This window comes from Zootermopsis nevadensis, unplaced genomic scaffold, assembly GCF_977971745.1.
Source record: "Zootermopsis nevadensis isolate Lab colony 2312 unplaced genomic scaffold, Znev_1.0 Znev_ptg000007l, whole genome shotgun sequence".
NCBI classification, from domain to species: Eukaryota; Metazoa; Arthropoda; class Insecta; order Blattodea; family Termopsidae; genus Zootermopsis; species Zootermopsis nevadensis.
In genome coordinates, this window is record NW_028259139.1 from 5,623,680 (window position 1) to 5,638,865 (window position 15,186).

Below are 15,186 nucleotides of genomic sequence, written 5' to 3' on the forward strand. Positions count from 1 at the left end.
GTGGAAATGAGAATTTACAGGTTCTTGCATGTGCTGTACTCTATAGGCCGATTCTACAATTCTGCGGCATGGCAACCTTGGAGATATCTCAATAGCAAGAAACCTGTCTGCAAAGTTAAATAAATATTAAACATATACAAGATAATAACAACGATGAAAATACAATACTAACAATGGCAATTAAGATAAAATATGCAACTAAAAATTATGACAATGGAAAGAGTGGTAATGATACTGATAACTGATTGTAATGACAATAGTGACGATATTGAAGATGACAATGCTAATATTAATAACAATCTTAATTATGATACTGATACTGATGATTATAATGATTAAGATGTTGGTAACAACAATGAAGATAATGGTAAAAAGAGCTATAAATTGATACTCGACATATTCTGCATTTAAAAAATTGGAGACAGAAAAGAGATTCAGCATCCTGGATGTTATTTTATGTTGTTAGATATTATCTTTGGTTGGAAGTATTTTATATATTATTTCGACAGAGTAGAACTTAATTATTCTACACTACAGAGGCACATAGTAATTGCACAATATCCGCAGTCACATGAGAATCTGGGATTTTTTTTGCAGATAACGCTACCATACCGACACCAACGAAAAGACTAAAAGACAATACGGAGCGTTATATATATTATAACAACCAAGGTTAGTGAAAAAGGAAATTAATTTCAAGCATTAAAACACGAGCAATAAAGGCGTTGTGACTAAGCAACACACCATGGAGGTAAAGCTCCACATATTCTTCATCTAAGGAAAAGAACCGTGGTTAGTTACTTGCTTCAACCATCTAAATGTCTGTACCGATCGGGTACGCTCCCAGCGTCTGAAAGTATTTAAAGAAATAAATATGTACTGATCTCTTAAAGCTCAGTGGTAACTATATGTACCACCAGCTATAACATTCAGTGATTGTATTTTACCCACACAGTGTATTTAGTTGATTAGTATGACTCTTAGAATAAACAGCGATTATTTCCTTAAACAGCGTTAACCAGTTGATCTTCGTAATGGTGAAGTGTTGTGTTTTCTTTGCGGTACGGACTGAATTCTTAAATACTGTTTATTTGAGCTTCGACAAAGATTTCTTGTTTTCAGCCGGTGACTCTGACTGCGAGCAGAAGACGTCGCGTGACTGACTCTACGTACTCCAGAGGGTGTTAACCTTTCTTAGACTTGGTTGGCTAGCATTACGTGAGGTAACATGCTTGCCATTATCTGTACTAATTGCTAAAACGATGACATAATTCATTCTTGCTTAAAAGTAGTGTGTGCTGTGTGCAAAAAGTGTACGTCACCCTTCCTGCTTCAATGTAGGAACATCCTCGCATGCGATGCTATCGTCCATTGTTATCTACCTGGTGGAACAGAAACATACCATTCAGATTCATATATTACTGTTTTAGGTGCGTGTTGTGAATGCTTGTAATGAAGTCATTACGTCATTTTGTTTTTATTACTGCGTGTTTAGAAGTGAAACTATGGATTAATATCGTAACTATGTGCAAGAATTTTTCAGTTCAGCGTTGATACAACAGCCGTGGAAATAACTCTAAGGTAAGTGCCGTACTGACACCCGAGTTAAATAACTGTTCACATTCTTCGCTACAACTTTCATTTCTAGAGTTTTAAGTTTCACGAATTCGGTGGTTTGCGATTACTGAACGGAAGGTCCCAGACAGACTTCCCGGAGGCTAGCTATTCTAACGAGGTCTTCCGTGGGTTTTCTTGGTCCCTCCAGGGAAATTCCAGGATAGCAAATAGAGTTTAAAACAGGCAGCGACCGATTCCTTTCAGTTCTTGTCGATCTCTGCCTACGGTACAAAGTTTACATGATAGAACAAAGTCTTTCGCTCGTGGTACGGCGAATACAGAACGACGTCATTGTTAATATTACATACATTTATAGTATCGAAGTTTTTTTCATGTTTGTCATCAAATGACGATAAATGAAGGAGAATGTAAGAAAGACACATGATAAAGTGGAATTAATGAATCTTGAAAATGGAAGCTTCAGCCTTACTTGCATGTGATTCAAACCTGGCACATCTCGCATACACAAATTGTAACGTACGTGTCTGTAACGAGACAAGACGTAAGCTATGGTTACCGCTGCTTACAAACATTTATGATCCTCCAGAGGGCGGTTTATCACTCTCAGTAACATTTAAACGAGAGACCCCAAGCTACTAGAAGTTTAACAAGTGTTGCACTTTACCACGGTAAATATAAATTCTTGTTTAAACTAAGTCTTTATAAATCAACAAGCAGGTATTAAATATTAATGCATGAAGTTAGCTCCTCCATCTTTCTTTTTCGCCAAGAATTAAAAATATTTTAAACAAGTCCAACAATATTCCCAGTCACCAAAGATTTGTAGCTGAAATGACCCCTAATTCACCTTCAGGGTAAAACTGGAAGACTTTATCGTGCTTTTAACACAAAATGGCACAAGAAACGTAGAATTTACAGCATTTTTGATGTACACGACTCAGATCACCGCAGAGTCAACCCCAGATACAGCGATTAAGAAAAATCTATCACTCTCTCACAGCCTCCACAACAGCCTCGGCAAAGCGCCACCTGGCGTTACAATTGAACCGTAAAGCTTTACACTCGAGTCCGATACAGCGCCATTATATTTTCTTTGCATCTGTTATAAAGACAACTTCCTGGAATATTCAGCAGTACAACAGTGTTTACCAACAATTCTACGTAGTCAAATGGAAACATTCCAAATCCAGTTACAATAAAATAATATATGGGTTAAAGGCAGTGTGAAGTTGTCGTAAAGAAAAGACGCTTGTGGCTATAAAGAACAATATCTTGGAGCAAGCCATAAAATACCGTCAACTGTTTCTCCCGGACAGCGCGGCCGTGTTACGAGCGATATTGTCAAGGAACGATACTAGTAATAATGTGACTGGTACGTCATGATTTTAAAATCGATTGTTACGAATCTTAATTATCAATCATAAGGTATTCATTAATTGGCAGAAAGTTTTTTAAAAGATTACAACGCCAAAAAAAAAAAAAAAAAATTTCCATACGAAAATTAAAGGTCATAATTAGTCATCATGACGAATCGGGATATAATTTCTGACAATGTACACGGAATTAAAATATTTCGCAATGGAAATGTTCTGTACGGGCAATGCGTTGATACAATCAGAGTCCTCTGTTCTCTGTCATGGCCAATCCTTTTCAATACTGCAGCAAAAACAGCAAACATCCTGAGCTCTGCCTGCCATTAGTTGCTATGGTAACGAGAACGAGAGGTTCGTCTTGCATGTTCTCTTCAGGCCTTTCGAAAGAACTACAAACAGGTACTTTGGAAGTTTTTATGTTTCATTGTGGTGACAGATTCCTTTCAGCGGGTTGAGAGGTTGTGTGAGAATGCCTAATGCCTGGCATGAAAAAATAAATTCTTCAAAGAATGCGTACATTAGTGATAAATAATTTAGATACCTGGAAAGCGAAACAAATTTTTTGAACAAAAACAGATGTTGCAATTTGTTGTTACAAAACTGGAGATGTGTTTTGCACGTTTGCATAACCTCTCTGCCACAATTAATTTGGTTCTGGAATTAAAGTGAAAGCTAAAGGAGACTCATTACCTTGTCTCCAGCGACATAACACAGTCCACGAAAGCACATCCTGTGTTTTGGATGTGGTTGCACATTAAAGCACAGGGTGTGTTGGTCTACGGAAACACGAATTTAATGAAACGCGACTCGTAGAACGATGATCTTTGCAGCAAATATGTGTCTTCAATAAAATGTCATCAAGGCCAATGACTTACATACAGCAGGGTGCACAACCTCAAAAAGTGCGTCTGGTAAACATGTGAACTCCAGGTGTTCATGTCAACAGCCACTGATCGTCACACCGAAGATTAAACTTGTAGAATTACGTTCGTGGTTATATTTCCTGGAAAAAAAATTTGGTAGACAATTGACTGCAGTATCATGGCCGTTCGGTGCTCAGGGTACAAGAACACGCAGAATGCGTCTGTGTCTTAATTGCGACAACGAGATGAGTAGGGATCACATCACGGAGACAGGGGTTGTAAGTGGAGGGTAAGCCTGGGTGGGAATCGGGGGCTTTACGGCGTGGGGTCGGACGGACGTCGGGGGAGGGAAATGTGTCGAGAACTTACGCAAGAATAGACGGAGGAAGGGGATAAATAGAAAATAACGCCAAATGAGGGGAAATAGTATATTTTTTTTATGAATGACCCCTTGATTAAAGCTAATTTGACGGTCAATTTAGACACGAAAATTTTAACGTTGTGAAAGACGAGCATCTGCCCTCCTCCGAGTATCTGTTGCTGGGAAGTCTCACACAATGTTACACTGTGGGAATCTCTTCGGTCTGTTAAATCAGCCGCACTTTCCCCCGGACTCGACACAGTGAAGGTGAATTAAGTGGTTACAGCATTATTCTAAACGTTCTTCGGAAGAAAATTGATTAAAGCGTTCTTCATTCAAGCAATTTGTTTATCGATTTTGGTTTTGGTTTTTGAACTGGAAGAGTGATAGGTCGCATTCCCTGTGACTTTTAAAGCCACTTATGCGCCCACACGTAAAGTCAGTGAAGGGATTCCACCAATAACAAACGCGTTATCGGAAAGAAGTAACAAGGTAATGTAAATCTATATTAAAGTTAATTATACATAAAAATAGATTACGATGTTCTGTAATTATTAATTATGTAAGATTTTAGGTTTTCACAGCGGTGAGTATGAAGATTTCTGTCTTCTGGGTTGTTGCGCTGTGTAGTCTGGTCGATGTTAACCAACGTTTCAGAGGTCATGCTGCCTCCGTCATCATGCCGAGGACGGAGGCAGCATGACCTCTCAAACCTTGATCGACGTCTACCAGACTACACAGCGCAACAACCCAATGACAGCAATCTTTAATTATTAATTAATTAATTAACAATTTATGCTTTCCTTTCTACACATATGTGATCAATTGACTCAATGGTCCAAAACATTTTCCCTCGGATCTCTTGAAAATTGCTGAGGGACTTGATGATTTTTCTGCTTGTTGTTTAACAACTATAATGTGCTGCCGTATAGATCACTGGTTGATAACAGGGACATCGTGAAGTCTGTTATTCTTATCTGAATGTTTCTGCCAATAGTGCGTAATAAAATGTGTAATTGTCCTATTGGACTTCATCAATTGTGTAAATTGTAAAAGCATAATGTTTCGGGGGCTAGATTTTGGTTCCTTCTTCAGGTAGACCTAGATCGTATCGGTGGTTTGCAAGGTCGGTGGGGGGCAAGAGACAGGTTATCTGTTCTTTTCCCCCCGTTTCTACCCGAAGATGGAAGCAGAATGAGGTTTCCGAAATTTTAAGGATTTATAATTTAAAATTCATACGATAAACAAAGTCCACAAGAACAATTTTACGCATTAAACTAGTTGCTTATGGACGATAATTTATTTTTGTTTAGTTTTTTCTGGAATTACTTATTCTGAATGTAGCTCACGGACCACCTGTGGTCCACGGACAATACTTTGGGTACTTCCCAGTTAAATGAAAATAAGGTTTTTAAATTCTCGAGTAAACTTTTTGTTCTGAAGATACGCCAATATAAAAATGCTACTGTCGCGTGATTTATTTATACTTGGGTCCCTATATCTCTCATAGAAGAGCAACGCTTTGACGTAAGTGAGAATATAATGGCAAGTCTGATTTCACCCTGTTCCTTTTGTCGACGTTGGACCTCCTTAAAAAGCATTTGTATACGCACATTCTTTTCATTCCACCGGATAACAAGCGACATGAGAACGTGCGCAGACAATAACGACTCCTTCCAATGGTTTCCGAGTGTGAAATTGAATTTTCTTAAAAGACTGCTGTGCCCAATCTGAAACACCAGGACCGTACAATCGACAGTAGCACTATCCACATTTCTCAATAATTTGTAATCTCTCAGCAACTTAAAATTCGCCACATTTCTTATCCTATTCATGCCTTTTTTACGCACATCTTCTTGTTTATTACGATATATAATGGTAAATGCGAGTTGTATAAAGACGTGTCCTTGATGCACACGTCAGTGATTGATAAGCCAACCTAAAAATAATCGCTGTTTCAAAATATCCCGCGTCTTTCTTGCACGGGATGTAATTACCCACTCTGTAGTTAATAGGGACGATACATCATCGCGTCACAACTGCTAATTGCTCTGTAGACTGTCTGGATGTCGGCTCCAAACTGTAATTATATTTGTGCCTGTGAGAAAGTTCTAATCCTGTTTCTGTGACGATTATCATGAATAACTTACGCGCAAGTGTCAAGTTCAACTCCTAACACCTGTTCATACTGAAATATTATAAACGAAAAGTAAGGAGAATTACGTTGAAAGATTCAACGTTTTCAATGCGATGTCAATATTAACGATTTAATGAATTGTCGCGTCGTTTGTTAAATGTTTTACGAGGAACACGCTGCCTCCATAATCAGTGCCGAAGTCAGGAATCTTTGGAAATAAAAGGAGTGTATAAGAGACGGAACAGGTAATTTCCTTAAAATATGTACGTGTCATCGGTAAGACTTCAGGTTTTAACGGTGGCAAATATAAATACGACTTGCGTTCTTGAGATAAATTAAGTTAAAATAGCGTAACATTAAATATGGAGACGATTTCATTTTTGGAGATAAATATCAGGGCTTCCTTTCTTTGAACAAACACGGACGAAGGGTAAAGCTGACAACTCATCTCATTTGTACCGAAGTTTGCAATGCGTGGAACTTTTGTTCGGTGATGCTTAATGGTGCTTAGTCAAAGCGACGTTAAGGAGAGTTTTTTTTTTAAATCTAACGTAAATAAATATGGCTGTCTCCTGAGTTGTACCGCCTGTGTAGTCTGGTAGAAGTTTACCGACGTTTCATGAGTACCCGCTCCCTATCTCATCAGGACCCTAATGTTGGAGGCAGAGAGGATCTCTGAAACGTCGGTAGAAGTCTTCGGACTCACCGCCGTGAAAACCTCAAATACAAATACAAATAAAGTCAATTCAAAGAGATATGATAATGTCTCTTTTCCTGATACGTCTTATTTACGTCACTAATGGATTCTTACTGTTGACGCGGGTCATGAATCTGATAAACTTTTGTCTTAGAACACGTGACTAAACCTAAGATGGCCGAAGAGCGAAAACAAAGGCATGAAGCAAATTACCGCCAACATTATTACTCATTTCTGTGCACAGTCAAAGGACTTTAATGTGTAATACACTACGCGTATATCTTGCTTTAAGTTTCGTGTTTCGCCTTTATTATAATTCATACCAAAGTGACGATAATGGGCTAGGATATGAAATTAACTAAGCGACTGCTGAAGACAACCTGTTGAACATTTGGCGTCATACATTATCTTTGCCGCGGACAATTCTCGGGTGTGGGTCCGCTCATCGCTGTTGAAAAGTCAAAGTGACAGAGACCCATGTTCCCAGTGATATCATGAATTGCTCCTACGCAAATACGTTTCTCTGTGTCATTAATTCTTGTTGTCATTGACTGTAGTTTCCCTGTCGTAAGTGATCAAAAGATGTTATTTGTAACAGCAACATTGCAAAATGTCCTTGCACAATTATACAGACCCTGTTGACAAAGGACACTCGTAGGCTGTGTTGTAAGAAATCGATAGAAGTCGATTTAGACCCTTTCTTTGTCATAGGGGAGCGTTATGAAGCACAACGCACAGCAGTAATTTTCAGTCTGTGGCCCGCGTAACCTTGGAGGTCCACTGCAATACGTTGCAACCACGCGCCTCAAAGAAATGCCTTATTAAAATCATGAACAGGAAAGCTGTTTGCGTCCTCAAGCGATCGCATGGCGTCTGTAAATACAAGGGCACGTACTTAAATAACACGTCAAAACTGCTGTTACCCAATATTACCAACCTAAAAGAGAGTGGTAAGATTTAAGATTGTCATGGCGGAAAAGAAGTTCATTTCGGTCTTGTGCGTTGTTAAGTCCTGTAGTATAATACGTAATTACCAGCGTCTCGGAGAAAAAATTGACCTCCATCAAAACATCATTACTGACGATGGAGGCAGTATGTTCCTTCGAAAAGTTGGTAGACCACCATATGGACATGGCTGGAAAAGCGTATTTTAGCAAAGTACTCGCATTTTGCAAATACATTTTTCGTCTTGTTCAATTTTGCTGTGAATTTTGTGGTAGAAATTAGTCATAACATTTGAAACGCAGAACAGCACACAATTTCTGTCGACGAGATCTAATTAAAGTCAAGCCAAAATTAATTTCAGTCAAGTCAAATCAAAACAATAGCGGATCAAGTCAAGTTCGCATGATCGCCATATTTGTATTTCTGAAACACAATACAAAGCCATTTGAACACGCGGAAAAGTAACAGGACCAGGAAATTTATGAATTAACTCAGATATTCGTCTCAGTACCGACGTTAAGAAAGAGAGTCCAAGGATTAAAGGATAAACTGTAAGCATGTAATAACACTGCGCTCCCCGGTTAGACATAAAAATTAGGTGCATGACTCCAATGAATGTTGCCGCTCATTGGCACATGCTCGAGATCAAGACTGGTTAAATTGTCATTCTCGGAAGCAAAGGCTGTTTGTGCGATGACTTCACACGTGCGTCTGGTATCTTATCAACGACTACGCTGCAAGAACGACAAGACAGTTTGGCGAATGGAATTCATGCGTCAGGACAAAGACTTCAGCTGTAATAATTTTACCTGGAAATGAACGGGAATAAATATTTTCAACACGTCTGTCCTAAACGTCTGTGCAGTGCTTGTATTCAGTGACGTTTCTGTTTGAAGAAGTTACCTCTTGAAAGGTGGGTACATTATGACGTCAAAAGACGCCAATTCGTACAAATTTATTAGCGTCATTACAGATCAATGGTTTGCAAATTTTTCTTCGCAGATCTCTTCGGAGTAGCGAAATGTTTTAAGCTGTATCATCTAAAAATATAAAACGGCGATTAATTTTTGTGCAACATGTGTATAATTTTAAAGATAATTAAAACCAAATGACATGCGTGGTACTGCTATATTCACGAGATGAATTATTTGTAAAGATTCAGCTGTACTGGGATCGGCCATTTAAATTATCTATCTGGAATTCTCCACAATGCCCCCAAACATTGTATAAACACACTCAATTAATTTGCGTATTCGCAGATAAACCGCGTCGAATGTTGAGAATTATCCAACATTTCGGCAAACACTGCAGCTTCCAACTTCAGGGCGAAGCTTTAGTCGGATTCACCTTGAAGATGGCAGATGAAAAGTTTGTCGAAATGGGTAATTTTTCAACATTCGATGCGGCTCATCCCCGAACTATGGTTTTAAATGTTTACACAATGTGAAAGTCAAGATACTATCCAGTTACCAGAGTTTGTTGCTAGCTTGTTCCTTTTTTGTATACAAGGAAAGAGTGATGAGGAAAATATCTGTTATTGACTCAAAGCAAATCTGAACTCACTGATTATGGTAAAGTATCTGTTTATAATTCGTTACAATTTCTGACAAGACGCATTTAGTTATCTGAACTTCAATGAACGTGATCAAACAGAAAATAAATAAATCTTTTTACAACCCGTCAAATACATTTGCTTCCACAGTTTCGTTCTGCTACGAACTGCACACAGCAGGGTTATTCTTGAGCAGGAAAAATGTCATTCAGACAATCTATAACATTTTCCGCCTTCTATAGAATCTGAACGTTCACAACCGTGTTCACAAAAGCACGCTATTCTAAACCCTAATCTTAAAACCTGTTGATAATGTTTCATTTACATAACATTAACAGAAGGCTATTATTATAAAATGTTTGTGTGGGAGTAAGAAATACGTACGAAGTTCCTGAAGGGAAGAGACAACTCGAAATACATGGGCGTAGGTGGGAGGATAATATTAAAAAGAATATCAAGGTCAATATTTTGGAGGATGTGAATTGGTTTCACCTGGCTCAGGACAGGGCCGATGGCAGGGCATTGTGAGCATGAAAATGCCGGGTAGTACCACGATCGCTTCCTTCCATATTCCTCCAATTATTTTTTCCCCATAATCCACTCATTCGACGCTATAAAGCCTGAGATCTAAAAGCATCGTTAAATAAACTGTAAATAAATAGACTAAACTAAGTGGGTTACTACAGATTCATTGTTCTGTTGTTTCATTATGACGCGGGACCGAAGTTCCTGGCAGCTAATTGTGAGACAGGTAAGTCACGAGCAAGCAAGCAACCATCGCCACAGACTTCTAAAGAATCTTCATGAAAGTAATTATCTCTATATTAATCCAGGTGAATGAGCACATTGTACTTTGGATTAAATCTCTTGGCACCAGTGATCGAATCTGATATGAGAAATGGATTACGCACGAACTGATACCAGAGGGCACTCGGTGCAAAGGCACTGCCAGGTATTAGGTCGTGGGTTCAAATGCCCTCGGTGTGTGGCATGTGTTGTTCTAGATGCTTGCGGGAGAGGGGTTGGTCCTCCAGCCAAGGGATTCAACAGCGTGTCGGAAGGATTGTCTCGAAATAAATACGAAACGAAAATTAATCTGCATAAGAAATAATTCGGTGGTGCCCACTTGCTTTCAGGTCGCGGAACGATGGACCCTTTGAGGTCCCCACCTGTGCTTCTCACTGTGTCGGTATTTCTGCTCTCTGTCGTCCCACAAGGGGTCACGGCCGGCTACAAGATTGGTGTCGGTATTGCAGATGTCACTGGTCCATCCGCGGAAATAGGATTTGTAAGTATAGTTCGCGACTGTAATCTTGAGACTTGCGGGGTGAGGAAATGGGGTGAAGGAGGAAAGATAGTGTCTGCCTTTAACGCTTCGGACTTCCTGCATTCCTTGCAAGTCTCAAGATTACAGTCGCCTACAGTAGGCTTATATGTTTATTAATTTTTAGTGTTAATTACCCTGGTTTTCCGTAAGTCTACGTGAATTTCCTCTTATATTCCTCTGTGAATATTTCTCTCTGCATCGTTAATCAATCATATTTTGGAGACGTAATGCTCTTCTCACTACTTCTTGTTCCGCTCTGTGAAACGTCTAGCGCAGTGCCTAGTATTGTTTACCGACGACAAGAAATTATAATTTATTTCATAATTAATCACCACCAATGGACGTTACTTCAGAGTCTAAATTCTGAAAATGTCATTTCTATTTATGTGCACTCTTATTTATGTTCGACTAAGGAATGCAAATAGCAGTATTTTACGACCACTTCTTTGTGAACTATATTTTAGGGCATCAAATGACGTAGGTAAACGAGTTGTCACAAAGAGGACAATTAAAATTTCAATACAATATTTACTCATGATTGATGGAAGAGATAAAATATATTGAGAAAATAAATAAAATAATATAAAATACACAGCGATTAAACGATAAGATACAAAGACAAAGGAAGATACTACCTTGAAAACCGAAATATTGTGGGGAGATAATATTAAAATGGATCCTAAAGAAATAGGCTGTAGACTGTATTCATACGAAGCATAATAATGAACAGTGGCGAACTCTTGTGAACAAGTTATTGAAGACGTGAATTGCTACAGATTGTAACTGCTCTGTCCATCACTGGAAAATGTTTCAGTCAGACGCATCCCCGTCGATAAAGCGTTTTTTAAATGGGGAGAGCGCATTCAGAGGGACAAAATGCCTCTGCAAATGATGGGGTTAAACAAGCTTCAGTGCTACCAAATAGACAGACTGGAAGATGCAATTCGTTTTGTTAGTTGAAAGCTTCTAATTCACTAGCAGCGTTTACTCGTCAATGCCACACAATAATCTCAGGGAGACTAACAAATTAAACAAGCCATTTCCGGCTAGCTTGTTCGATCTATCTTCCTGCCATTAGTATTTGATTATTTATACACACACCTGCGAAATCTGGCGATAGAAAATGGAAAAAACGGAGCAACTTCGTACCAAATAATGAGTGAAGCGAATTAAAAAAATCCAGACCCAAGGGAACGCAGTAACCAGTAACCAATAACCAATAACAAACCGGGGCGGCCAATTCTGTTTCGTGTGCATTGCCTCAGCAGTCAATCACGGTATTTCGCCCACAATGGATTTTACTTTTTCTCTGCACAAAATTTTGTGAATTAAACATGTCTGTCCGGATGAGCTCCTTTACATCTAAACAGGATTTGTGTCTAGTTTTTGACCCTACTCGACGGATTTCGATAAAATACCCTATCGAAAATCTTCCCAAAGCATTTCCTTACTAATATAAATTTTGGTCCATGTCGATTCAGTATAACCATGACAGTCAAATTAAACTTTTTCGATTTTTAAAATAGTTCATTCTACAAAGAACTGTGACATAATGTAAAATACAGATCGCTTTACTATCGACAGCTTTAATTGCAACCATTTTTTGTGTGATGAATATTTAACGAAATAAAGAAAGGATTCCTGGCTCTTGTACAAAGCGTAATTTGCAAACGCGATCAGTTTTGTTCGGTTAAAATTGTATCTGCAATAAACATTGATGTCAATTTGTTCACGTATTTCAGATGGGCTACGCGAAAATGCGCCAAAAAGGGACAGGCATTCATCTGCGACAGTTTTCACGGGCTTTTATATTCAACGATGGAAAACACAGGCTTGTGTTCGTCAGTGTGGATTGCGCTATGATCGCAAATGGTCTTCGAAAAGAGGTACAGTAACATTCTTAACATTCTTACAAGAAACAGCCCATAAGCGCAAAGTTAAAGTAATTCCATTTAAAAAACGCAAAACTGTGTACAGAAACAAAATCATTGGATCATATTTGTGGTTTTGTATGGTTATGAAAGTTGTATGTATGTAGTACGTATGAGTGTAATTAGCAGAGGCAGGGGGAAGGCTTCGGGGCTGTTAGGTGAAACATCTGGTCCACGTTCTCAAGGGTGAGATTCAGGAGTTCGCTGAAGCATATGCATTCTCTATGCCCAGGACATGAATGTGACAAATATTAATTTCTTGGAACACAAGTACATCTCCTTAAGGACATTGTCAACGTCAGATGGAAACTCATGCATTATGGCGTCCACACAAACAATGCTCAGACAAACGGGGCGAACACTCTCTCCACCTGACAGCGTTATACCACTTCATGAACTGTTTAATCTCGCTTCTCCGCTAATACCCCATTTGACGACCTACTGTTACCACGCAGTTATGTCCTACCTAAGTGTGAACATTCCTTTATCATTCCAGGGGCGTTGCATCGTGCAATGGCTCAGAATTATTGCCTTTCACGTCTGATCTTTGTAGCCCTCCTCTTTTAGAGCCAATATTCTTTGCAGAAATTGCGTGAAATTAACACCTGATAGTAGGTGGTGTCCGTGTGTCCATTTACTTCACAAATAAAGCCTGCTTTGGAGGGCGGATAAACTTTGTGTTAGGAGATTACTCCAAAATTTGTGTGACTTTAATTTTGCTTTATATCAGTCAAATATAATCACCTAATAAATTTGTTTAACATCTTGCACTATCACACGATAATTTTACAGGATTTTTGTCAACGTCTGTGTCCAATATTTCTGACGACTCCTTAACGAATTTTAACAAAATAAAAGTTCTAACTCTTATTTTTAAAAACACTAAAATTACAAATGAAAATCTTGTCTAAGTATTTCTACAAGTTTTGCAGCCATGATAAGCTACTGTTGAGTACAAGTCAAATGCCGGCCGCGTGTCTAGATGCTGTTCTGAGTTTGTGCTGAAAATGGCAAATTTCTCAGGTCCTGGCGCGTCTGAAGACAGCATACGGGGATCTATACACGGAGCAGAACGTGATGCTGAGTGGATCTCACACCCACTCGACGCCAGGTGGCTACATGCAGAATCTACTCTTCGACCTCTCGATCCTTGGCTTCGTGCGCCAAACCTTCGCGGTGCTGACATCAGGCATTGTTAAAGTGAGTTGCATTTTACAAGACGCATCTGTACGGACAACAGACTTCGTTTCAGACTTGCCATTTTTGCCGGTAAATCCACGGCAAACTACGCACCACAAGTTTAGAAACTAATCTCAATATTAACCTCCAGGGTTACTACAAGATCCTTACTTTAAGGAAGTAATGTTGTGACGTATGGGGAGAAAATTCGTTTCACCCCTACAATTTTGTATGTTTCGTGAACAAATTCCAACTCCCATTATCAAGTCCAGTCCTCTGCTTCTATGGGACCCAGTGTTCAACGACATTCCCAACGTAAATCAACAATTGTTTTAAGCAAAACTTGGCAACAATGTCTTGTCTGACCCTCGTCAGCATCGTAGCATGCTTTACCAGCAGCTAAGCCGACCAGCAAGCAACAATAACATTTTATAATACCAAATTCAGAAACACCTCGATTTCCACCATTGTTTGCAAACACGTGAATGAGTTTTACGTTTAAAAAGAACAGAAAAAAGGAACTCAATAAGAATAATTCTGTACCACTAATAAACTATGGTAGAGGCTCAAGGTTTTTAAAAAATACCCCCATGAACACTCCGGGAACTACGCGTAATATTTCTGTTTGACACGTGCCTTGCGCCCATCCCGCCTCTCGTTCGGCGATTGTTTGAGTGGGATGTCGGTTGGTTTCAGTTTGCCTCGGGAGCTGAAGCATTGCGAATTCTACTGTTAGCTTTTTACACAGCTTTCGAAACTGATACACGCAAACTGTAATGATAACTTGTGAGTAGGCGCGTATTTTTAACGCCAGCAGCGATAAATCTATTTCAAGTTTAATACTGCGTTTCACATTTCATATGTTAACTTTACTCTTTGAATAAAGGAAACGAGACAAAACGGCGTCTCTGTCTGCATAAAAAGTTCTTATAAACAGTTGAAGTAAGCGAGGCAACGTTAAACTATAACACTAAGTTGTATAACATTATTTTACATGATTCTCTTACGACACAATTTTGTAAATGCAAAAGCCAAGTTTTAAATAAGGAATGTGACCACCGTTTAGAACCTTGGATCATTTTACATTTTTGCTACCCCAAATAACAAAATCATACCAAAGAAAGGAATACTAAACGTCTCGGTAACTTTGTAACTATTCAAAACTTATTTCCTTGCTCTGATAACAACAGTTAATTAATCTTAAAGATAAATCCTGTGGAGAATGCGAATATCCAGACAGATT

General features: G+C 38.9%; 1 protein-coding gene and 1 long non-coding RNA gene across 7 annotated transcripts in view; one reads left to right on the forward strand and one right to left on the reverse strand.

Annotated features, from left to right (window-relative positions):
- Position 1: 1 nt before the first annotated feature.
- Positions 2-15,186, reverse strand: part of LOC147874588 (uncharacterized) — a 145,082-nt gene continuing 129,897 nt past the window's right edge. The window contains exons 4-6 of one of the 3 annotated variants that reach the window (XR_015533906.1): positions 3,827-3,954; positions 952-1,382; positions 2-107 (exon numbers count right to left, since the gene is read on the reverse strand). This is a non-coding gene — a long non-coding RNA (uncharacterized LOC147874588). The remainder of the gene's footprint in view (positions 108-951; positions 1,383-3,826; positions 3,955-15,186) is intronic. The other 2 variants (XR_015533907.1, XR_015533904.1) reach the window with 2 other exon arrangements.
- The window catches only part of CDase (neutral ceramidase), a 29,058-nt gene continuing 15,251 nt past the window's right edge, over positions 1,380-15,186 (forward strand). Inside the window, exons 1-4 of one of the 4 annotated variants that reach the window (XM_022062693.2) lie at positions 1,380-1,581; positions 10,643-10,794; positions 12,576-12,719; positions 13,788-13,964. In XM_022062693.2, the coding sequence (XP_021918385.1) occupies positions 10,654-10,794; positions 12,576-12,719; positions 13,788-13,964 (462 nt within the window). In that variant the 5' untranslated portion in view covers positions 1,380-1,581; positions 10,643-10,653. Of the gene's footprint in view, positions 1,582-3,238; positions 3,351-4,341; positions 4,668-8,626; positions 8,868-10,642; positions 10,795-12,575; positions 12,720-13,787; positions 13,965-15,186 lie in introns of those variants that run through there. The other 3 variants (XM_022062684.2, XM_022062710.2, XM_022062701.2) reach the window with 3 other exon arrangements.